The 22,711-nt window shown below is 55.2% G+C and overlaps 1 protein-coding gene across 7 annotated transcripts in view; it reads left to right on the forward strand.

Moving 5' to 3' along the window:
• Positions 1-2,955: 2,955 nt before the first annotated feature.
• CSNK1E (casein kinase 1 epsilon) overlaps positions 2,956-22,711 on the forward strand; it is a 33,434-nt gene continuing 13,678 nt past the window's right edge. For 5 of the 7 annotated variants that reach the window (XM_046011233.1, XM_046011237.1, XM_046011234.1 and 2 more), the window contains exons 1-2: positions 12,475-12,680; positions 16,004-16,091. In XM_046011233.1, coding sequence (XP_045867189.1) covers positions 16,016-16,091 — 76 coding nt within the window. In that variant the 5' untranslated portion in view covers positions 12,475-12,680; positions 16,004-16,015. Of the gene's footprint in view, positions 2,986-5,470; positions 5,565-12,474; positions 12,681-14,485; positions 14,678-16,003; positions 16,092-22,711 lie in introns of those variants that run through there. The other 2 variants (XM_046011235.1, XM_046011236.1) reach the window with 2 other exon arrangements.

Below are 22,711 nucleotides of genomic sequence, written 5' to 3' on the forward strand. Positions count from 1 at the left end.
CTCCAGACCCGGACCCCAAGATCATGACCCGAGCCAAAGGCAGATACTTAACCAACTGAGCCACTCAGGTGCCCCAAGCCTCAGGTTATGACCTCAGGGTCGTGGGATGAACCCTGTGTTAGGCTCCACATAGAGCTGGGGGTCTGCTTGGGATTCTCTCTTTCCCTCTCCCTCTGCCTCCCCCCAACATTTACTCTCTCTAATAATAAATAAATAAGTCTTTTTAGAAAAATGGTTAATTTTATGGAATGTAAATTATATCTCCTTGAAAGAGACAGAGACAGAGAAACATTTAAGAGATATATCAACCAGATAGACTAGGTGGGCCTTCTGTGGATGCTGATCCAAACCAACTGGAAAAAGACATTTTGGAGACAAATTAAGGACATTTGAACATGGATTTTCCTATTGCATAATCTGATGAGAAAACTGGTGTCACTGTTGCAGGATGTGTTTAACAGTAGTGTGGTGTGTGTGTGTGTTTGATTTACAAAGTCTTTACCATTGAGAGATAATTACTGAAGTATTTATAGGTAAAATAATATGATATCTGGAATTTCCTTTGATAAATAGAGGTGGGAGACGAATGAAACAAGAATGGAGAAAGCTGATGTTTGTCGAAAATTAGTGATGGGTATATGGGCTCATTTCACTATATTCCCTTTACTTTTTGGTATTCTTGAAAATACCTAAGGGTGGGTGCCTGGGTGGCTCAGTGAGTTAAGGCCTCTGCCTTCAGCTTGGGTCATGGTCTCAGGGTCCTGGATCAAGCCGCACATCGGGCTCTCTGGTCGATGGGGAACCTCTTCTCCACCCCACCCCGTCTGCCTCTCTGCCTACTTATGTGATCTCTGTCTGTCAAATAAATAAATAAAATCTATTAAAAAATAAAATAAAATAAAATACCTAGGGGTGCCTGGCGGGTTCTGTTGGAGCATGAGACTGTTTGAGTTCAGGGTCATGAGTTCAAATCCCCAAACTAGATGTAGAGATGACTTAAAAATAAATCAGTAAATAAACTAATAAAATACAATTAAGGGTAAAGCAATAAAGGGGATTGACTTCTGTTTTCTTCTTTGTATCTTATCAACTGTCCGATTTTCTATAAATTCTATAAATATAGATCGCTTTTATAATCAGAAAAATATATTAAGGCTACAAAACTAACCGACAAGTTTGAGCTAGCTGACATCTCAACCTTGGAGCTTGGTCTCTGGGAAGTTCTCCTCCCTGGGTCCCATCGATGCCAAGCCAACCTCAAAGTCTTCCCAGCAGGAGGGAGGAGCTCACCCATGGGATGGAGGGCTTGCTGAAACTCTGTGGCTGCCTTGCCCACTGCCCTTCCTCTTGAACCCAAGGGTGGACAAACCCTCTCCCTGGATCCCTTTAGCCCGGCTGAAGCTGGTGTCCCTTTTAGCCTAGTGGCTTAGTTGGGAGGGTGTTGAAAGAGAGAAAAGGTCTTTGACCCTTTCTGTTCATGTGACCTGGGAGAGGGAAACAGCTTCTCAGACTTGGTTTCCTCATCTGTAACCTGAGGAAAATAATTCCTACCTCAGGGCTATTGTAAGGATTACATGAAAGGAGCTTATCCAGATTATAGTAAGTGCTCAATTAATGAGAACAATTTTGTGAAATAAAGGAGCTTTATAAAAGTGATTTAAGCCCATTAGGAGAAAATGCAGGAAAACAGAAGGATTAAAAAAAAAAAAACAAGCTTCAGAGTCCCCCCACCCCCGAAAAGAACCACAGTGAACATTCTTTCTTTCTTTCCAGGCTCTTTCCTGTGTGTAAAAATGTATTCTGCTTTTAAGTACGACTGTGATGCTACTGTCAATATACACTTACATCCTGCTTTTCTTCTTGTAATATTGTAACACATTTCCTCATATTATTACAAGCTGTTTGTAAACACGACTTTTAATGGTTGTGTAATATTCCGTTGCGTTTGTGCTGCTCACCTCTGACCTGGGTGTTGGACACCTAGACTAGTTCCAGTTTTCACCATTATAAAGAACGCCACGATTTAAAAAAAAAAAAAAAAAGCCAGAAGAATGCCACAGGGAGCATGTATTCTGAATGATTTCCTTGGGTAGATTTCCAGGAGCGGCGTCGCTGGGTCCAAGGGCGCGCATGTATTTAAAGTTTTTGGATAGGTGAAGCCTGACCGCCTTTTCAAAGAAGTGGTGCCCTTTCTTTTTGCCACCGCCAGAAGGCTGGCGTTTCCAACACGGAACTTTGCCAAAAATAAGCAATCCCAAATGATATAAAGCAGATGAAAACAGTGTCCTGACTCCAGGCGTCAGATGCCAGATTACCTTTTCCCAACCCCCAAGGGCTTAAATCACACTCCTTGGTCACTCCCCGCCCCCCCCCATTCTTGGTTTCTTTAGTAGAAGGGGTCAGAGGAAGGGTCCTAAGGAACCAGACAGTGGGGTACAAAAAGAATTAAAGATTTGGGGAATCCGAGGCTCCCTCCGTCCCTCGGACGTCATTCCTTTCCCCAGGTGATTTGAAATCTGCGGACCCAACAGTTCTCTGTAAACCGGGGGCGGTGGTGGAAAGGTGGGGTTAGGAGGCAGGGGAGATCCCAGCTCTTTCCAGGCTTCTCCAAGGGACCCTCGCCGGGGGGAAGGGTAGGACCTCCCCTTCCAGCCCGACCACCCCCGAGGGCACACTTGGAGGCTCCCTTGTGCGGGTACTGCTGCCGGCTGGGGGTCCGCCCACGGGGGCGTGCGATGGGGGAGGCATGCGGGTCGGGAGGAGTGTCCCCAGCGGCTCACCCCGCAAGCACGACAATCACGAGCGCCCGGGGCCCGGGAAGCCGGGGCGTGGCCGGGAAGCCGGGGGCGGGGCTGGGAGGGTGGCGTCACGGCCCCGCCCCCGGCCGGCTCCCTCCTTCCTGCGCGGGGCGCCCTGGCCGAGTCCTTCACCTGAAGGGACAGGTGTGCTCATCTCGCATCTCCGAGGCCGGCCCGCGAGTGTCAGGTGAGCCCAGCAGCAGCTCGGGCGGGGGTGGGGTGGGAGGAGGGTCCGGGAAGGGGGGGGGGGTCCTCCGACGCGGAGGGGCAGCCTGGTCAAAGCAGGCTGCTCAGAGAGGCGGAGCTGGGCGTGGGTCTGTGGAGGTGCCGGTAGCTCCCCCAAAACTCCTGCGATGTCTCTTGGTTATGGTCACGTTGTACCGAAAACGGAGGCTTTGGAGGGATTTGAAGAGGAAACAGCAGGCTTCCAAATATTTCAACCGCAAATCTATCATTTTTGGGTACATGATAGCTTTTCTTCGTTGTAAAAGTAATGTGCATGGGTTGACAGTTTGGCAAATGGGGGAGAATAGGAAAGAAATCGCCCGTGGTACTAAGACACACGAAGCAACTGCCAGTATTCCTGGTGTATTTTCTTTCCCAGTGTGGTCTCTGTGCATAATCATATTAATCTCGTTTTATTATACTGTATTTACAATTTTTGTGTCTTGCTTTTCTCCTCGTAACATTGTGTCATAAGCATTTTCTCTGTTGTTGTTAGTCAGCCGTGTATGTGTAATCATTATTTTTAATGGCTGCATAATGTTACATTTGAGGGAGGGGCCGTAGCTGAGTGCCATTCTGAACACTTGGAGGAAGGATTTGAGGGGGAGACTGGAAGGTGTTGTAGGAAAACACGGGCTCTGGGTCAGACAGGCCAAGACCTCCGCCTCCAACACGGGGCTTCAAGAGAGGTCTTTGTGTCAGTTTCCACATCAGGGAAACGGATCCATTCCCCGGAACGTTGTGAGGATTAAGTGAGCTCATTTTTGTAGAACGCCTCCCCTACCGCTCTCACGGTTCTGGCAGAAAAAGGGTCCATGTGTTTGTGAGTTTGGAAGAGGGATTTGGGGCCAGCTGAAGCTGCTGAGGGAGTAAAGGAAGAGCTGAGGACAGGAGGGCGGGCTCCCCAGAATGGAGATGTCTCTGGGTCTGGGGTAGACGGGCGCACACCCACATCACTGTGGGAGCCAGGCCCAGACAGGTCCCTAAGGCAGGGCTGTGACCTCCAGGCCCCTAGAAGGGGTTCAATGCTTGGGGTGAGCTTCTAGAAGGGCTTTGGAAGAGAGAGGATCAGAAGAAAAGTAGGGGGAGAGGGTGAAGGGGGAGCTTAGTAATCAAACTCTTGTACAGATAAGGAAACTGAGGTTCAGAGGACAGGGGGTTTATTCAGGATATGCACAGGGAGCAGTGACAGAGTAAGTTCAGACCCTCGGGGACCTAACTCCTGCAGGGACCTCTACAGCAGAGACTCCCTGATGCCAGGGCAAGGAGGAGGTCAAGGCTGAGTCACCAACTGCACTTGTACCAGGCTAAGGTTAGCTGAGAGAAAACAGATGTCTCTGTTTCTTGAGCCTCCATTTCCTCATCTGTGAAATGGGATAATAACTCCCCACCTACCTACTTAATACCCACGGCCAAGCCTGCCCATCACCAGGTAGCCAGGGCCCGCTTCCATTCTTAGGGCCTGTTCAGTCTCTGCTCATATACTCCTACCGTGGCCCCATAGTCTTCATGGCCCCCTGGCCATCTTCAGGGTGGGGGTGGCGGTCTAGGTACCTGTTGGTGAGTGCCTGTCTCAGTTAGGATAGGAAATTCCATACTCCCCTGAGCTCCTGCTTCTAGCATCCGAGAGATTTTGTTCTGTGTTTCTAATTTGGCGTTCTTGTAAGGGCTCCTAGAGCACTCTATGGGCTGAATGAGAAAGGGCTTCCTGCCCTGGGCAGAGTTCCTAAATGCTAAACTCATCTTGTAGTGAGGGTCCCTGAGACCCTCTGAGGCCACCTCTTTCTGCCTGGCCCGTCACACCGGGACAGTAATAAGGACGTCATAGCCTCCCCTAGTCATTTTAGCCATCTCTGAGTTAATGCTGGTCCCTTATTCTGGGTCCTGGGCCTCCTACGGTAGATGTGGTCACCAAGGGCTTGGCCCACCACAAGGGAGGCCTGGCCAGGTCCGGCTCTGCTCGCTGTGACTGAGGAGGTAATAACATTCTGGTACCAGACTCTGGGCTACAGGCTTTCTGGGCAGCATCTCTTTTTTAATCCGCCTGAGGTGGGCGCTGTGGCCACCCCCATTCTGACATGAGGGAACAGAAGTTCAGGAAAGTTCTATAAGCTCGTCCAGGCACACAGCCCAAAAATCGCTGACTCAGGATCTGAACTCAGCATGCTGAAGCGGGGGTCTCCTCCACCCCTACCTCTCAAGTGAGAGCTCCTTGCCGGGGGCCTCCAACGCTGATGCAAACTGCGGCGGCGTGCCCCTTCTGTGAGAATATTTTTGAGTGTGTATTTTGTATGCAAATGTATATATATTTGTTTAAAACTTGGGTATAGATGTTCTGCTGGGCTAACGCGTGTGTTATAAAACATACATTAAGATAGAACGTTGAGAAAGCCAAGATTAAAAACTGGATAAGAATGCAAATTCTGATCTTTCTTCCCACACCCCAGTGGATCACTCCGTGAATTTCCTGGGGTGCCGGGATCTACTTTGGAGACAGCTACGATAGCGGCCACCAGAATCCCCTGGATGCTTTCAGAGTGGGTGAGTGGATTCGTGGTGTCCTGAAGAGCAAAGGGGGGGCCCATTCAGTGGGGGCCTCAGACGCATGGGCACGTTCCCATTGGCATGCACGGAGGGAGACAAAGGCGGATTGGGGTGCAGGCTGTGAGGCAGGGTGAGGTCCCTGGGTGGGTCTGGAAGGGTGAATTGGAGTCCTTCATAACCTTGATGAACATTAGATCGTGTTCTGGTAAACTCCCCCAGCCTCAGGTTCCTACCTGTAAAACAGGTGGGGTGATCTCCGGTTCATGGGATTGCTGTAAAGAATTCAACAAGAGCCCGTGACAGGTGCCCCTTACAGGGTCGAATAAATGTGCGCTTGCTTGTTCTCTCCTTTTTCTTATCTTCTACGTGGAAAACTCCAAGCTGTTCTGAGCAAAGCCGGTGCACGAGTCCCCTAGTTGGCAGCTTGGGATTAAAGACCCTGTCCTCTTCCACCTTTCTCATCAGCCGTGGGGGATCCCGGGTGCCAATGGACTCGTCTCCCCACGGGGGTGGGGAGGCACCTTCAAATGTCTGCGGTTCCTCCCATAGCGTTGGCTCGGGCTGTTCCTCTCCATCCTCCAAATCTACCCACCTTCCAGCCCCTCGTCCTTCTGCCGCCCCCAATGGCAACTCCCCACTTTCCCAACGGAAGGGGCGTGGTATGCAGTCTGGCAAGAAGGGGTCTCGGGGACTCATCTAGACGCTGTATCTGTGTAGCACTTGGTCCCAAGTTAAGAACTCCCCGATGGTGCATTTCACAGGCCACCCTGGGTGGAGGGTGAGGGGCCCCCTTGGTTCCCCCGCTAATGCCAGGCCATGTGGACCTGGCCAGTGGCACTCACCATCTTGCAGGTTCTCTCTGCAATCTGGAGTCCATCTTTCTTTTCTTTTCTTTTTTTTTTTTTAAAGATTTTATTTATTTATTTGTCAGAGAGAGAGAGCGAGAGCGAGCACAAGCAGACAGAGTGGCAGGCAGAGACAGAGAGAGAAGCAGGCTCCCCACCGAGCACGGAGCCCGATGTGGGACTCGATCCCAGGATGCTGGGATCATGACCTGAGCCGAAGGCAGCCGCTTAACCAACTGAGCCACCCAGGCGTCCCGGAGTCCATCTTTCTTTCTCGTGCTCACGCAGCCGGTCCAGGCAGATTGTCAGCACGAGGCGAGCAGGGCTCAGCCTGGCTCTGTCAGGCCGGGTGAGGGGTGGGCATCAGGAAGTGTTTGTGGACAGACGTGTGACACGGCGAGATGATGAATCGCACCAGCTATGCTGACTAGAGAAGTGTCGCTGTGGGAATTGGGATTATTAGCCGTGGCAATCATCATAATTCCCGTGGCCCAGTTAATGAGTGGTTGTGTGTCCTGGAGATGAGATTCCTTGGATTCCCAGCAGATGGAAGGAGCGCGTTTTGGAGAGAATTGGCAGTGGCTCAAAGGGCAAGGTTGGGTCGCACCGAGGGGCATCGAGGGGACAGGCCAAGCCGAAGGAAGGATGCAGTTGGGAGGTGGGCAGAGGTGAAGACAGTGGCCCTTGGGTGATGCTGGGGTGTTTCAGTGCTCCCTGAGCCTGTGCCTTTAGAGATGGGTGGTCTGAGAGTTGAGTCCCCAGTGAAGACCAGCAGCATAAGGGATACCCAGAGGGGTTTTCCCCAGGGGAGGGGAGAGGGCCAAGAACCCACCGTAAGCGGTGAATGGGGTAGGGAGCAACCACGGGATAAGTAAGGCCTGTGTCTGAGAGAAGGCTGTCAGGCACCATCTGACCCAGGGATGGAAAGTGCCAGGCCCTTGCCTCCACCCCTACGACCACACACCCACAGCAGAATTTGGTCATTGCCCAAGTATTTATGGGGCACCCATTACCAATTGGACACTCACAGGAGCACCTATAAGAGGATTTCTCTCTCTTGGAGCTTATGTTCAAGGGCATTGAAAATAAACAAGTTGATGTTTTCAGCCCATAGTAAGTGCCATAAAGAAAATATGGCAGGGTGATCTGGTAGAAAGAGGCAGAGGGGAAGGGGGCCTGCTTAAGATTGTGTGGTCAGGGCACCCGGTTGGCTCTTGATCTCGGGTTATGAGTTCAAGCCCCACGTTGGGCATGGAGCTTACCTTAAAAAAAAAAAAAAAAAAAGATTGTGTGATCAAAGGAGGCCTCTCTGAGGAGGTAACTTCTGAGCTGTGACTTGAACACAATCAAGCTGTTGAAGGCAGCCATTGACGTCGGCAGGGAGATAATTCTAGGCAGAAGGAATGGCACGTGCAAAGGCTCTGAGCTATGATGAAATGAAGGGAGAAACGAAAAAAGGTAGTTTGAGATGAGGCCTGAGAAGCAGGTAAGGGCCCGATCATAGCAGGCCTGGGAAAGAACATGGATTTCCTACTAAGGACAGAGGGAGCCTTTGGTGCATTTTCAGTAGTCAAGGGATGTGATCTCACAGGTAACAAACTGCTACAGTATCTATGTGAAAGATACATGTGGTGAGAGGTGTCTGGGCTCAGAATATAGTTGGGAGGTGGAGCTGATGGGATGTGTACAATGTTTCAAACATGGGCGAGGGTAGCTGGCGAGAGAACCCTTTCCCACTGATCCCAGATGTGGGTGACCTCAGGATATTTCTCAGCAGGGAGCCCCAGATGTGGAGTGTAAGAGGACCTTCCCCAACCCAGTCTAGCCTTTAGTTTATAGTTGGGGAGACTGAAGAAAGAGCCTTAGAGGTCTCCTTGTCCGGTCCCCCAGAGAGGGGCTGAGAATTTGTCCAGTTCCCGCTGAAATTCACAGGCTGAGCTGGGACTCAAACATGGGCTTCCGGCCCCCTGGTCCAGGCCTCTTCCTACCCCACCCTGCTGCGTCTCCACCGAACATGGAGGAGGGAGGAACCACTGCCTAGAGAATGACCAGGCGTGGCGATGTGGTGAGGTCACCAGGACAAGTGTCTAAAGGCAGTGGAGACTGGAGAGGCCCGGGCCAAGGCGCTGATTGGAGACAGGGCACTGCCCTGTGAACAGTCAGAGGTGGGTGGAACATCATGGAAGGGTCTGGGGGCAAGCTGCCAAGGGCTCGCTGGGCGAGAAGAATGCACCAGGGCAGCATTTTCAGGCTGGCAGGCTTGAGGAGGATGTCTTGGGGCAGAGCCTGTGGTGGGCCATCAACCCTCAGGGGTCTTGGGAGAGACACGAGTAGCCACCAAGAATAAGAAGCCTGAGAAACTTCCTGCAGGGGCATCCTAAAGCCAAGGCCAGGGGTAAAGACAGAGGGCCCACCCTCTGGGGGGGGGTGGGTTTGCCCACCTCCACCCAGAAGGGGAAGGCAAGGAAAGAAGCAGCTGGAGCCCCAGCCCGAGGTGCTGGAAGTCCAAGGCAGGGGGCCTGGATTCCACTCCCTGCCGGCTCCTCAGAAACTTGTCATCATCTTCCTCTTCCTCAGGGCTGCTTTTGGGCTCAGTTGTTTTGGTGCATGATCCTCGGTACTATCCCCATTTGACAAATGAGGCTCAGAGAGTGTAAGGAACTTTCTAGGATCACACAGCTAAAAAGGGGCAAAGTCAGCATTGGAAGCTGGCTTCTCAGCCACGGTGGGCTCCTGTCTTGGGCTCTCTTGGTGACTCTGAGCAAGGCTCCCTGGATCTCAGTGTCCACTCTAAAATGATGGGGCCACATAAATGAGCCCCTGAGGCCCTTGTGGTTCTTGATGGGGGGCCCCAAATTGTGCCTGTAGGATTGGGGCTCAGGAGCCTGAAGGAGGGGCGGTGGACTGGTTTTGGAACTGTGTTCTCCACTAGCCTGGGAGAAGAGGTTGGGGCACAGGCTCTACCAGGCCACTCCCTCTCCGCTTCCTCTGCTGAGCATGGATATGACGGTAGGATGAGTCGGTACAGGTCATGTGTCTTGTAGAGGGCCCGGCACACAGTAGGTGCTCAATAAATGTAGCTCTTAATGTGTTGTCAGAGAGAGTGACCCCCAAACAGCAGCAACTCCCTGCCTTTGTGCAGTTTATAATCTGCTAGGGGGTGTACACACACACACACACACACACACACACACACACACTTCAAACAAGTACCATGTAGAACACGTTATTTAGAGAGAAATGACAGTAAAAAAATGAAGCTGCAGGAGTGGAGGGGTGGAGAGGAGAGGCAGTGCCTTAGTGGGATTGGATCTTAAATCAGGAAGACCGAAGGCCTCCCGGTGAAGGGGATAAGAGCCAAGGCCTCAGGGAGGTGAGTGAATGAGCCATGCGGCTCTCTGAGGTAAAAGCATCCCAGGCAGCAGGAACTGCCAGGGCAAAGGCCTGTCTAGGGCCGTTTGAAGGACCATCCTGATGTTTAGTAAACCCAGGGTGCCCACGGGCAAGACTCAGCTGCAGATCCCTTTGGGAGGACCGAAAGCTTCCTCCCCATCTCTGAGTTCTTCTGCACTATCATCATTAATTCGAGATCCCCAGCCCAGTGCTCCAGGGGCTGGGGGAGGGGGGTGGGAGGGCGGCGAGTAGGCTGTGTGCCAAGGAAATGAGTCCAAAGTGCCAGGCTGGAAGTCTGCCGGGAAGTCTGTCCTCCAGCAGAGCGGCTGGACTCCAGGGTGGGACCCAGGTGAGCTGGGACTCCACTGACGCCCATTGTTCGGGCTGAGTGCATGTTCTGGGTGAGTGAGTGGGTGTGCAGGGAGCAGAACGGGGATGAACTCAGGCTGGCCACACCCTTGGGCCTTCACTGTTGGGAGTTAAGTCCCAGGAAGAATAACTGAGAACGTAGAATGAAGAGAGAAGTCAGGCCCAGAGGTTGCTAGAACTCCGTAAGATTTCTTTCCCTTTGGAATCGCCTCCAGTCCTCTTCTGGGTTTTCTCGTCTCTCAGTTTCTCCTTAGAGCTGAGCTGCAAAGCTTTTTAGAAGTACCTCGGGGGCTGGTCTTCTAGGGGAGTAAGAGGGAGAACTCAGGCCCCAACACAGGTCATCGGGGGCAGGGTGTGGGGAGCATTCTTCCAAGGGAGACATGGGGGAGTAACAGCAGGAGAGAGCCTGGGAGCAGGCCCTAGGGAACTAGTAGATGCCAGAGCTGAGTGGTGCTAGTCCCTTCCTGGACAGGGAAGCCATCACTGGGCAGCCGGGCTTGGGTAGAGTGTGGGGTGATGAGGATAGAGGACACAGGGGCACATTCCATGCCTGCTCAGTAGGCCTAGGCCTGGGCACCTTGTCTGACTTTAGGAGGACTTGAAGCCACCCAGAGGGCTGGTATCCCTGGATGCTGGAAGCAGAGCGACGGGATGCAGGGTTGGGGAGATTGGGATGAAAACAGACGACAGGGCAGGGCATTGGTGATGGCTGACTTCTAGGACAGGGTCATACGTGGGCACCTCCAGGGGATGAAGGAAGTCATAACAATGGGTGCAACAAGCTCATGGGAGGAACGAGGTAGGTGGCTGCTGCCCAGGCCAGCTAAGTGTGGCCACAGCCCGGTGTGAGTTCAGACACAGTGTTGCCCGATCTCCTGTTGCTTCAAGGGAAGTAGGGAACACGGACCTATAATATGAAATCGGCGCATTTAAAACATGGGTTTTCAGTTAATAAAGCAATATAAATAACAAAAAAAAAAAAACCACCATGCAGGTCAAGCAAAGCCCACCATCTTAGCTGGTGACCCCCTGCTTTGGCAAAGGGGGCACTGAGGCCAGGTCCTGGCCCGGGCCAACTATCTGTCTTGTCGTGCTGTGTGGTCCTGGGCAAACCCCTCCCTTCTCTGGGCCCCAGTTTCCTGATCTGGAAGAGAAGAGGAGCCTGATCTGCGGGGTCCCACCAGTTTGGACAGGGTGTGACTAAGTCCCTCAGGCTCGAAGGAAGATGTGGTTATTAGGGAAATGACTCTTCCCGGGAACCAGGCTTCCGGGACTGGCTGCAGCGCGCTCTGGTATTTCATGTGTCCACCATCACAACCGTGTGTGGATGGATGTGTGTCATAATTTGGAGCTTTGCATGGCCCAGTGTCAATATCATCGTTTTAATAACTTTGCCCTGGAATCTTTCATTGGCTACCCTGGAAGCTGGTGAGAAGCCATAATTAATTCTCCCAGTGACCTGGGGAGCCAGGGGTCTCCTTCCTGATTTTGCAGATGTGGAAAGCCAAGGCCAGAGTTGGCAGGTGCCTTAGCTAACCCTGCACTGCGGGGGACCCTGACTCCATGTTAGTTCCCTGGCAGTGTGCCAGGTATCTCACTGAACCAGTGAGACCAGGATCAGGGTTTGTACCCATCACAGTCTGGGCTGCTGGAAGAGCTGGGAGGGTCCTTTCTATGGGATGAGGGACACGCAGGGTGGTGAGGGTAGCTGAGCCCTGGGGACCTCCCTGGGTCTTTTGTAAACTGGGCGCTCTCTGTCTCCTGCTGTCCTGTCCAATCATTGACATGTGTTCTCTGTAGTACTCAAAGCCCCCAACTCCCCATTCTTTTTTTTTTGCTGTGGCCTTCGCCGGGGCACTGCTTTGGTTTGAGAGGAGAGAGAACCGGGGGAAGAAGAGGCATTGGGATCTAGAAAATCCCGGCTTTTTGTGCACCGCCTCCTCCCCACCCCCACCCAGCTTTTTCCACCTGTGCCCCAGACCAGATCAGGGTGTCGGTGGCCGTGTGTGTTCCCCGGCCCCACACATAAGACCGCGTTCCTGCAACGCGCTCCTCGCCAGGCCGGGGGGAGGGATGGCTAAACCCTGTTTCCCGGCCGAGCGCTCCCCCCACCCCCAGCGTCCCCGGGAGCCGAGGCGCGGGCCCTTTAAATCCTCCGGGGCGGCGGCGGCGGGCCGGGGATGACATCAGCGGTCGGGCCCGGGGCTCAATGGGAGCCGGCGGGCGCGCGCCGGGCGGGAGCGCGCGAGCCGGCGGCGGGGGCGGGCGAGCAGGAGGGCCCGGAGGAGGGAGGCGGCGGCGGCGGCGGCGGCGAGAATCCACAGCCAGAGCCCGAGCCCGGCCGGGGCCGAACGGAGCGGAGCGCGGCGGCGGCGTTGGCGGCTGGGCCGGGAGAGGCTGGCGCGCCGGGCGGCTCCGCGAATCCTCCGGCATCCGCCCCGGCGGGCCGCCCCCGCCCGCGGCAGCCCCCCGAGCAGCGGCCCGGCACCGGAGCCTTCCCGGCGGGGTAAATATTGGGGGGCCGCGGGCTCGCGGAGGGGCGCAAACCCGGGGGGAAACGGGGCTCCCTCCGCCTCTTTGTTTTTGCGCGAGAGGGAGGGGAGGGGAGGGCGGACACACGCGCGTTCGCACTCGGTACGGGGCGGGGGGTGCAGCCCGGGCGCCGCCCGCTCGGCCCGGCGAGGACAAAGGCGCGGCTGGGGACGAGGAGGAGGAGGGTGACTATTATTTTGCAGGCTTCGCCGGGGGAGCCCCCCCCCAGTCCGGCCCGCCTCCCCCTCCCCCAGCTGGACCCTTCAAGGGCCCAGCCGGCGGAGAGGCCACCCCCGGGGCTGTAACTGGGGGACGCTGCGGGAAGGGGGGGCGTCCAGGCCCGGGGCGCCGGGGGCACCCGAGACTGTTGATACTGTTGACTCGGGCTTCCCGGCCAGACCCTGGGCTTGTGTGTGTTTCACCGGACAATCAGCGGCGCCAACCCCCTTCTGTCCTGGCTCGGGGCTCGGGACCTGGGGGTCAGCGAGGCTGCTCCCGCACGGTGGATGGGGGCGCGTGGGGGCCCCCCCGACGTGCTGGGCTGTGTGGTCACCCAGACGCCGATTCTGTTTTCCTTTGTGGAGAGAAAGAAAGGGGTGGGGGTTATGTATCAGCTCGGATTCTCCCGTTTCTGCCCGTGAGAAATCCGTGTTTTGCGAGTCTCTGTGGCACGGGAAACTATGTTCGTGGCCGGGTTAGCTCTAGAGGGAGGATCCCCGAGCCCCTCTTCACGCCCAGACTCCAAGTGGGGTGAGCCCCCTCCCCAAGTTTGCCCTGAGTTCTGCATATGTCCCTGTTGGCACAGCCTTCCGCGGGGAGAAGGGAAGGGGATCCGGAGTGACTGAAGTTGCGCCCAGCGGATGCCTAGGCTTGAGGCTCCTTTGCCTTCCTGTCTAGAATGTCCCTCCAATTTCTACTTTAATGGTCCAGTGACAAGGGCCCTGGCTGGGGGTGAGGGGGTGTCAGAGAGTAAGAAACCTGCCCATGCGCTCTGCTGTTTGGTAGTTTGTGTAATTTGTTTAAAGCTGAAACTCCGGGTTTGCGTCTGCCCTTTTTTTTTTTTTTTTTTTCACTTCGTTTATTCCGAACCCCCACCCCCACCCGCCATGGGAGAAGCGGCAAAGAACTGGGAAGCTTCTCCTTTTCCCGACTGGATCCTTTTTCCTCTCCTCTGGGAGGGTTTTTAGGGGATAGGGCTGGGACGGTGTAGACTCTCCCTGGGGGCCCGGCCCCCCGGGTCTGGGAGGCTAGCGCCCAGCAGTGGTTTCCGGCAGGGCTGGTTGTTTGCACCCTCTCTTCTCCCCTTCTCTGCCCAGAGCCCGGTGAGTGGGGAGGGGCTGGGGGTCATGTGCAGTGTATTTATGTAAGGCACCCAGACGGAGGGCGCGGGTATTTATATAACCCGGCGTGGGTATTTATGTAATATAGGATGCGGGTATATTTATGTTCCTTTCCTAACCTGCGGCTTTCCCGACTGCCATGTGTGGTCTCCGAATTGGCGTTGGCGGAAAACGGAGGGAGGGGGGGCAGTGTTTGTGTATGTACACACCCGCGACACCCCCCTCCTTCCTCTCTCCCTAGCCCCCCCCCCCCCCCCCCCCGCCCCACTGTGGGGCCCCTGGTGTGTGTTGGCTTTTCTTTCTTCCTTTGGAGTGTACACACAGGTCACTGTGTGTGTGATGTGTGGCATGTGAGTTTTGTGCAAATGTGGAGTGCGTTCCACTGGCGGCCACCGGCCAGGCGTGTGGGCAGAGGCCCTTGGTTGAGAGCCCAGAGTTTGGCTGGCCTGGGGTGGAGGCTGTTTCCTTGCGGTCCTCAGTGAAGAGCTCGTGGCCGCTCCGCTGGGAGTTAGGTCCTGGGGTGAGAGGTGTCTCTTGGGCAGGAGCTGTTGTTGGCTTCTTGCCTCTGCTGGGGGCAGAGAGCTCCAGCCTGGCCATCTGCGAATTGAATCTTTCCCATCTCCCCTCCCAGGTGGGTCTGGCTTTGGGGATAGCCCTGGGCATGGGGAAGGTTCCCGGCTGCTGTGCCTCGTGCAGCTCCTTCTCCATCGTCCTCCTTTGCTTCCCAGCCCTGGCAGGAAGTAAGTCCTGTTTGTGTCAGGTGGGGGCAGTGGGAACCCTGTCTGGGTCCCAGGTGAGGACACTCTGCCACCAACTCGCCGCTGGGGATCAGGGGGCAGGTGACGTGGCCTCTCTAGGCCCGAGTTCCCTGTCTGTAGAGGGAGGCCCCTCCTCTAGACATTCTGGGATCTTAGGGATCCCCCATCCTTCTCCCGTTCCATAGCCACCGTCCTCTATCCCCTAAGTATAGAAAACCGGCTCCCGGCCTTTGAGTTCCCCTTTCTGCGGACCAGGACCTCAGAGGGCAGAGGTCTCTACCAGCGTGGCCCCTGATGTCGCATGAACTTGGGCGCCCAGGGTGGGGCACGGGAAGGACAGGAGCCGCTCGGATCAGATCCACCCCAGAGCCTGGTGGCTAAAAACCTGGCCGTGGTCCCCTCAGTTGCTTTTTGGGGCTCTCTAAGGAGATCCTTCTTCTAGTGTTGAAGAAAGCCAGTCCCAAACTGTCCATTCAAGGAAAAAATGTGCAGAGAGCCCTGTGTGAGGTGCTTGGTGTCATGAGGTCAAGAGTGGGGAGACGGCTGGCTGCTCTGAGGTCCCCTTTCCTGCCTGCCCTCTGAGCTGGAGAGGAGGCCTCTCTCTCAAGCGGGCAACTTCTGGCCTCTGGAAAGACCAGGCCAGGCTGTGGAGGCTTGGTGCCCAATACTTGTGACCAGAAGCATGGGGGTTTGGGGGTGGGAGCAGGGGACCTGTCGTTTCTGAGTCCTAAAGGGGCTCAGGAACTCCTGTGGGACCCTCCATTCAACATGTGCTCCCATCCCGAAAGGTGAGAACTTGCTGGAGGTTGCCGCGGGAGTGATCAGCTCCCGATTTCCACCGCTGCCACCCGCTTTGTCTTTGATTTTCCCTCTTAGGGTCTTGGCCCCTTGTGACTGGCCCTCCCCTGAGAGGCTCCTGTTGGAGGCTCCCCAAGTGAGTGTCCCCCAAGGAGATGCTCACTTGGCTCTTTCCTTTGGGGCATTAGCCCCTGACGCACGGCCTCAGCCTGCCTCCTGGCCCTCACAGGGGGACACTCGGGCCCACCTGACACCTGGGTGCCCTCAGGTGAAGCCAGGCCAGCTCTGTTCTTGTACGGTGGGAGGGCCTTTGGGGGGCGGGTGTGGTGGGGTCCAGCTGGCGAGGCTCCCTTCCCAGCTCCCCGCCTCCCTGACCCCTGTGTCTCTGCTCCCCTCTGCAGTGAGAGTGAGTCATGGAGCTGCGTGTGGGGAACAAGTACCGCCTTGGACGGAAGATCGGGAGCGGGTCCTTCGGAGACATCTACCTGGGTAAGTGTCCCTGACTCCAGCCTGGTGGTTCTGGGGCCCCTGGGACAGTGCCAGGGACAAGTAGGAGGAAACGTGTCGGGACTGCAGGCTGTCCAGCTGGAACTTGGCTCTGGCCTCCAGTGGCACGTTTTTGGTCATTTTGTCCCCAGGGCCATGCCAGGTAGGGAGAGAAGCAGCAGGTTGGGGGTGAGGCCGACCAGGAGAGTGGGGTCACACAGTCAGGGTGGGGCGGGGTTCCCGCTTGCTGCAGGCTGGACGCAGGAGGGTATTTTTAGCTCTGGTTTCCAGCTGCAGATGACCTGGGTCTCCAGCTGGGCGTGGGAAGGTCCCGGCTGGGGTAGCACCCCTGTTTCTTGCCTCCTGGGGGAAGGATGCTGGTAGACAGAAGAGGCCTGAGCTATCGCTCAGCTCCCAGCTGGGCCCCCTCCCTCTGCTCTGGCCCCTGGAATTCAGCCCAGGCTGGCTTCGGAATGACAGTGACGCAGGCTCTCCCAGTAACCTCTGCGCAGGGGTGGGGGTAGGGGTCTGGTCAGAGTTTTCAGGATCATTCTCTCCGGATGTGCTTCCTGTTGAAAGTCTGAGTTTGCGCTCCTGTTGTCATTTTAAACAAATCGCTGACATCTCCACCCCGTTCCTCAGCCTGGCAGAAGAGAGGCTCCTGCCTTCAAATGCCGCCTTCTCAACTGCCCGAGCGCATGCGTGGTCGGGAGCCACGGCCCTTCCCCTGCAGTTGCTGGTCTGGAGGGGAGGGCCTGTGGCGGGAGTTGCGAGTGGGAATTGGTAGCGCAGGGTGTCCAGCCCCTGGGGTTTGGCCTCATTCCTGTCTCTTGGCCGCTCTTTCCCTCTTGGAAAAGCAAAGTAAATCATTTCATTTCTGTCCCGGGCAGAGAAAAACAACAAGGCTGTGTGCTGTGCTTGCTGGTTCTGAACCCGGGAGGCAGGGGGCAGTCTCTTACCCAGCGGTCTGGGTCTCTGCTCTCTTGGGGTATGAACTCTGCTTCTCCGTGAGCTGCCCCCTGCCCCATCAGAGGGGACAGAGAGGACAGAGAGCACGTCGTTGGTGCTGGGCAGGCTCCTTTTTGATTGCGGTTGCCCCACACAGCAGCAGGTCGAGCTGGAGCCCTCCTGTTCACACACAGCCAGAAGCAGGTGCGGCGCGGTCGGGCTGGCCTCCCGCTGCTTCTCTTGCCCGCTAGAAAAGGCAGCCCTTGCACCTGTGTGAGTGCAAGAGTGTGACAGAACATGGGAGGGAGACGTCAGACAGACCCGAGTTCCAGACCTGGCTTTGTGCAACCGTTGGGGAAGTCAGGTGGCAGCTCTGTGCCTCAGTGTCCCCATACGGAAAGTTCATGTGATGACGAGGCCTGACTAACCCCGGGCAAAGAGAGGGAGCAGTGGCTTTCGGCACAGACGCACATCTGCTCCCAGGAAACATCCAGTCCAGGGCCTTCTTCCCGCAGAAGGGAACAGAAGCCCTGAGAGGGGAGGGGCAGGCCAAGGTCGTTTGGAAAGCTAGTCCCTGGTCCATGTGGAGAAACCTCCCTGGGGGCAGGACTTCCTGTTTATCTAGTTCATTCTGAAAACCCGGTCTAGCTTTGCTCCTCTTTGTTTAGGCTCTGGAGTAAATTCTACCAGGGCTTGGGGGCTGGCTTTTCTCGCATTAGCTGTGTGCCCTTGAATGGGTGATGACCTCCGCTGGTCTTGGCTTCCCCATCGGTAGAATGGGGTCAGGAGGCCTGCAAGGTGGTGAGCGGTAATGAGACCCCAGTGTGCACACTTGCGCCTGCTCGGCCCAGCTGTGGTGCTCTTCTGTGTGTCCTCTGCCAGCCCTCGGTTTTTTGGGGGGGATTTGCTACTGTCAGAGGATTTGGGTCCTCTTGGGCCTGAGTGGAGGTGGGGCGCCAGTTCTGCCTGGAGAGCAGTTCCCCTGTCCAGCCTCTGCTGGGTACTCAGGCCCAGGGGACCCTGGCCTGATGCTGTGTCCTGCCTCCTCCTTCCTGGGCTCTTGTCGTGCTGCTGCGGGGACAGTGGTGATTGTAGGGCCTCCCCGGCTGGCCTCGCTGGCTCCCTTTGTTCAAAGCCCTGGCCACATTCTTGTCACTGGTGCCAGTGCCAGGGCCCGACTCCAGATGGCCTCTGCAGGTGGGGCTGGGTGCGGCCTCCAGGCCCTGCTTTCCAGGATCAGCCACCGGCGAGTACTGGGTAGATGTGGCTGCAAGGCCGGTGGCGTCTCATGAGGGTCTTGGGGCAGCTGCACAGGGTCCAGAAGGGGCTGAGACTGTGTCCCCTCTACCACCACTGGCTGTGCGCCCTCAAGAGCTCCCTGTGTTTTACTCGTGGTCTCTGTTCCTCAGTTCTAATCAGCGGGGCATCGGTCTCCCCAGGGTCCTGTCCTATGTGTCTGTGTTGGTATCTGAATGAGCCCTGGTGTGAGCTTGGTCACCCCCTCTACCTACCCAGGTCTTCCCCAAGCCCCCGATCCTAGGGCTGGCCAGCTCCAGGCCCTTCTCTGTGTCCAAATGTGTTTTCCAGACTGGCCCATCCCCCCATGGGGTCACTGTCCCTAATTGCTGGGTCACCTCTGCTGTCCCTGCCCCTGTTCCGGCATTTCCCACTTAGAGTTCTCCTTTGCTGCCCCCACAGAGGATGAGTTGAGCTCGTCTGGGCAGGGCTGCCTCCGCCGGTTTGGGCCTCAATGTGTCTGTCGGTGGAATGAATGAGATGCTAGACAGTTGGGAGAGAGAAAAAAGCAGGGACTTTAGGGACTCACATTCAAAGCCCAGCTCTGCCCCACAAGTCCTGTGACCTTGGGCCAGTTACTTAACCTTTCTGAGCCTCAGCAGTGAGAATTCAGGGAGACCAGAGAGAAGGCTGGTAGTTTCCAGACAGATCAGAAGCAGCTGAGGGGCCCCGCCGTGGTGGGAGCCTGGGGGCCCGCCCACTGTGGCCGTTTTCCAACACTCTCCAGGGACCTAGAAGCTTCACCTGAGAGCGAGCTCCCTGTCCTGGGGAAGTTAGTGTGGTGTTTGATCTCTTGGCCTTAAGTGTTTCAGTTTCTATATGTGTCAGCTAGAGATACGAACAGTAGTCCTTGCAGGATGGCGGGGGAGTTGGGGCGGGGTAAAGCGCTCCTCCCACCTGCCCCTCCCCATCTCTGCAGCACCTCTCTTCCCTGCATCTGTCTGCTGAATCATAGTCCTGGGGGCCCTACTTTCAGAGTGTCTTGGTCTCTGCCCCCTGCCAGGCTGGGGTCACCATCAGCTCTCATCTGGGTCTCCCTTGCTCCTCATGTCCTCTCTCGTCCTTTCTAACATGCCAGTGGGTCTGAACAGGGGTAGGGGTGGCGGGCGGATTTGTCCCCCAGGTCTGGGGACGTTTCTGATCATCGGAATTGAGGGAAGAGGGGGCGCCGCCGGCAGCTGGCGTTAGGGATGCTGCAAGCTACCCTACAATGCACAGCACAGGTCCCACGACAAAGAATTGCCGGGCCCCCAGACATCAGTAGGGCGGAGGCTGTGAATCCCTCTAATAAGGCATCCATGCCTGGCCCATGAAGGCTCAGGCTCAAGGCCAAGATCTTCACTTGGCATTTGAGACCATTCTGATCTCTCCCTCGCTCACCTCTTCCACAGTGTCCTGCAGCTGCCTCAAGCTCAGGCTGCAGCAAACCACCCAACTCACTGCACCCCACTCCCAGCGGACCTTTGCATGTCCTGTGACCTGTCTGGCACAGTCCCGCTCACGCCTCCCGGAGCCTGTGCCGCCTTTCCTCCCACTGGCCTGTCTGTGATTAGGACACTGGGCTCATGTCTGAAGCCCAGGGGCCCATACTTACCAAACCCAACTTCTGCTGAACACTTAGTAGGGGCCAGGTACGCGCGCTCCCGCAAGCGAGCGCTCGCGCATGCGCACAAGTAGGCAGAGCGGCAGGCAGAGGCAGAGAGAGAAGCAGGCTCGCTGGAGAGCAAGGAGCCCGAGGCGGAACTTGATCCCAGGATCCTGGGATCATGACTTGAGTGGAAGGCAGTGGCTTAACTGACTGAGCCACCAGGCACCCTCGGGCCAGGCACTCTTGGAAGCCTGTTGACACCTCAGAACAACCTCCCATGCCACGCCCTCCCTGCCTTCCAGAAACGGGCGGGCGGTCCCCGGTGATGCGCGCTGATGTGCCAGAAGCGGTTTACAGTTTGCAAAGTACTTTTTCTCCAGTTGCTCCCTGGATTTGGTGATATGTTTTCTTATTAATTTTATTTTATGGGGTTCACAAATGAAAACACACAAAACTAAAAACCAAAACGCAAAAACATGCTGAGTGAAAGAAGCCAGTCACAGGGGATCACGTATTGTATGATTCCATTTAAAAGAAACGTCCAGAACAGGCAAACCCACAGATACAGAAAGTAGATGAGCGGTGGCCTAGAGCTGGGGTTTGGGGGAGATGCGGAGCGAAAACTGAAGGGGCCTGGGCTTTGGAGATGGTGAAAATGTTCTGAAGTTGATTGGGGTGTGAATCGCACAGCCTTGCGAGTACACTAAAAACCACTGAATTGTACACTTTAAAGAAATAATCGTGTAGTACGTGAATTATATCCCAACAGAGGTGTCGGGAAAAGTGGCCGCCCATAATCTAGAATCCAGTAAAATGTTGTCCCCTCCTGGGCTATGGGTCAGCGTAGCCCTGCCCGGCCCTCAGTGGTTTCTCATGCTTCTTTCCACTGTTTTCTTATACAGATACAACCAAACACAGATCAGTATTATTGCCCCCATCTTTTTATTTTTTTAAACTGGAAAGAGCATAGAATACATACTGTTCTGTACTTTGCTTTTTCACTTCCTGTATCTTTGAGATCTTTCCACTTCTGCACAGAGAGCGCTTCCTCATTCTTTTTCCATTGTATTCCGTGTTACTGATGGGCCATTCTTCATTTAACCAGGCCCCGGAATGACAGCCATCTGGGCTGTGTCCAAGTTCTGCTGTTGCAAACACCCCACCGCGGACCGCCTCATCCGGGCCCTTTCTGTACTCACTAGGGTGTTGAGTGCACCCCCATACTGGGAGCCGGCTTATCCAGTTAACACATGGGCTCCTCGAACCATGGTCCCCACTGCCGCACAGCCCCGCGCGGGACAGCGCAGGCGTCTCACCCCAGGACTTCCGCCAGGCACTGGTTGGGAGCTCTTTGGGGACTATTTGCGTTACTCTCACAAGGAGGCTGAGCATCTCGCCATTTTTGTATTAATGATTTCTTTCTCTTGGAGCATCTCTGTAGGTCTTTTACCCCGTTTGCTTTGAGCCTTTGGTCTTTTCCCTACTGGGGCGTAGGAGCTGGCTAACATGTGCCGTCATCCCCTTGCCCCTGGTAAGTTACAGGGATATTTCATAGGACTTTGTTGCTGGTGTTTTGCTTGTTTTTTTAAAAAGATTTTATTTATTTATTTGACAGACAAGAGATCACAAGTGGGCAGAGAGGCAGAGAGGAAGGGAAGCAGCCTCCCTGCTGAGCAGAGAGGCTGATGTGGGCTCCCAGGACCCCGAGATCATGACCCGAGCCGAAGGCAGAGGCTTAACCCACTGAGCCACCCAGGCGCCCCTGTTGCAGGTGTTTTTGCCACGGAGAAGGGATTCCCATTTTGGATGGGATGGAGCCATTTTTTTTTTCTTTTTTCTAAATGGCCTTTGGGTTTTAAATCAGGGATAAAAAGCTTTGCCTACCCCAGAGCTGTAAGGCAGTTCTCCCTTCTCTCCTTCTCAGGTCTCATTGTTTTCTTTTTATGAAGTGTGAGTAGATACAAAAGAAGACATACAGCCAGTGTGCATGCTGTCCGGCACCCTTCCTCCCCTTCCCCTCAGAGGAGGACGTGCCTGTCCCCATGTAGGCCCCTGCCGCCCCATGGTGTCCCCTCCTCTCCTTTCCCCTCAGAGGGAACCACCTTCTCCGGGTCGAACTTTTTCGGCTGTGTTAAGAGTTTTGTTACGTTTGTATCCCTAGACCTAACCCCGTCAGCATTGTGTCTTTTCAACTGTGCCTGCCTTCTCCTGTCTCTTCCTCTCCTTCAACAGAGGTAAAATTTGCATAACACAATTAACCGTTTTTAAAATACACGATTCAGTGGCATTTGGTACATTCCCAGTGTTGTGCAACCACCGTTCCTATCTAGTTCCGGCAAACATTTTCGTTTTCTTTTTCTTTGTAAGATTTTATTTATTCCTCTGAGAGAGAATGAGGGAGAGCATGAGAGGGCGGAGGGTCAGAAGGAGAAGCAGACTCTCTGCCGAGCAGGGAGCCCGATGTGGGACTCGATCCTAGGACTCCAGGATCATGACCTGAGCCGAAGGCAGTTGCTTCACCAACTGAGCCACCCAGGCACCCTCCCACAAACATTTTCATCACCCCAAAAGAAAACCCCATACCTGTTAGGTAGGCACACCCTCTTTCCCCCTCCCCACCCCTGGCAATCACCAGTCTGCTTCTGGGCTCTGCCGATTTACCTGTTCTGGACAGTTCCTGTGGGGGAATCCTATACCTGTGCTTGGTGTCTGGCTTGTTCATGTAGCGTGTTTGCAGGCTTCACCGACGCGGTAGCATGTATCAGTCCTTCCTTCCTTCCTGTGGCTGAAT

Source organism: Meles meles, chromosome 7 (assembly GCF_922984935.1).
Source record: "Meles meles chromosome 7, mMelMel3.1 paternal haplotype, whole genome shotgun sequence".
Lineage (NCBI taxonomy): Eukaryota > Metazoa > Chordata > Mammalia > Carnivora > Mustelidae > Meles > Meles meles.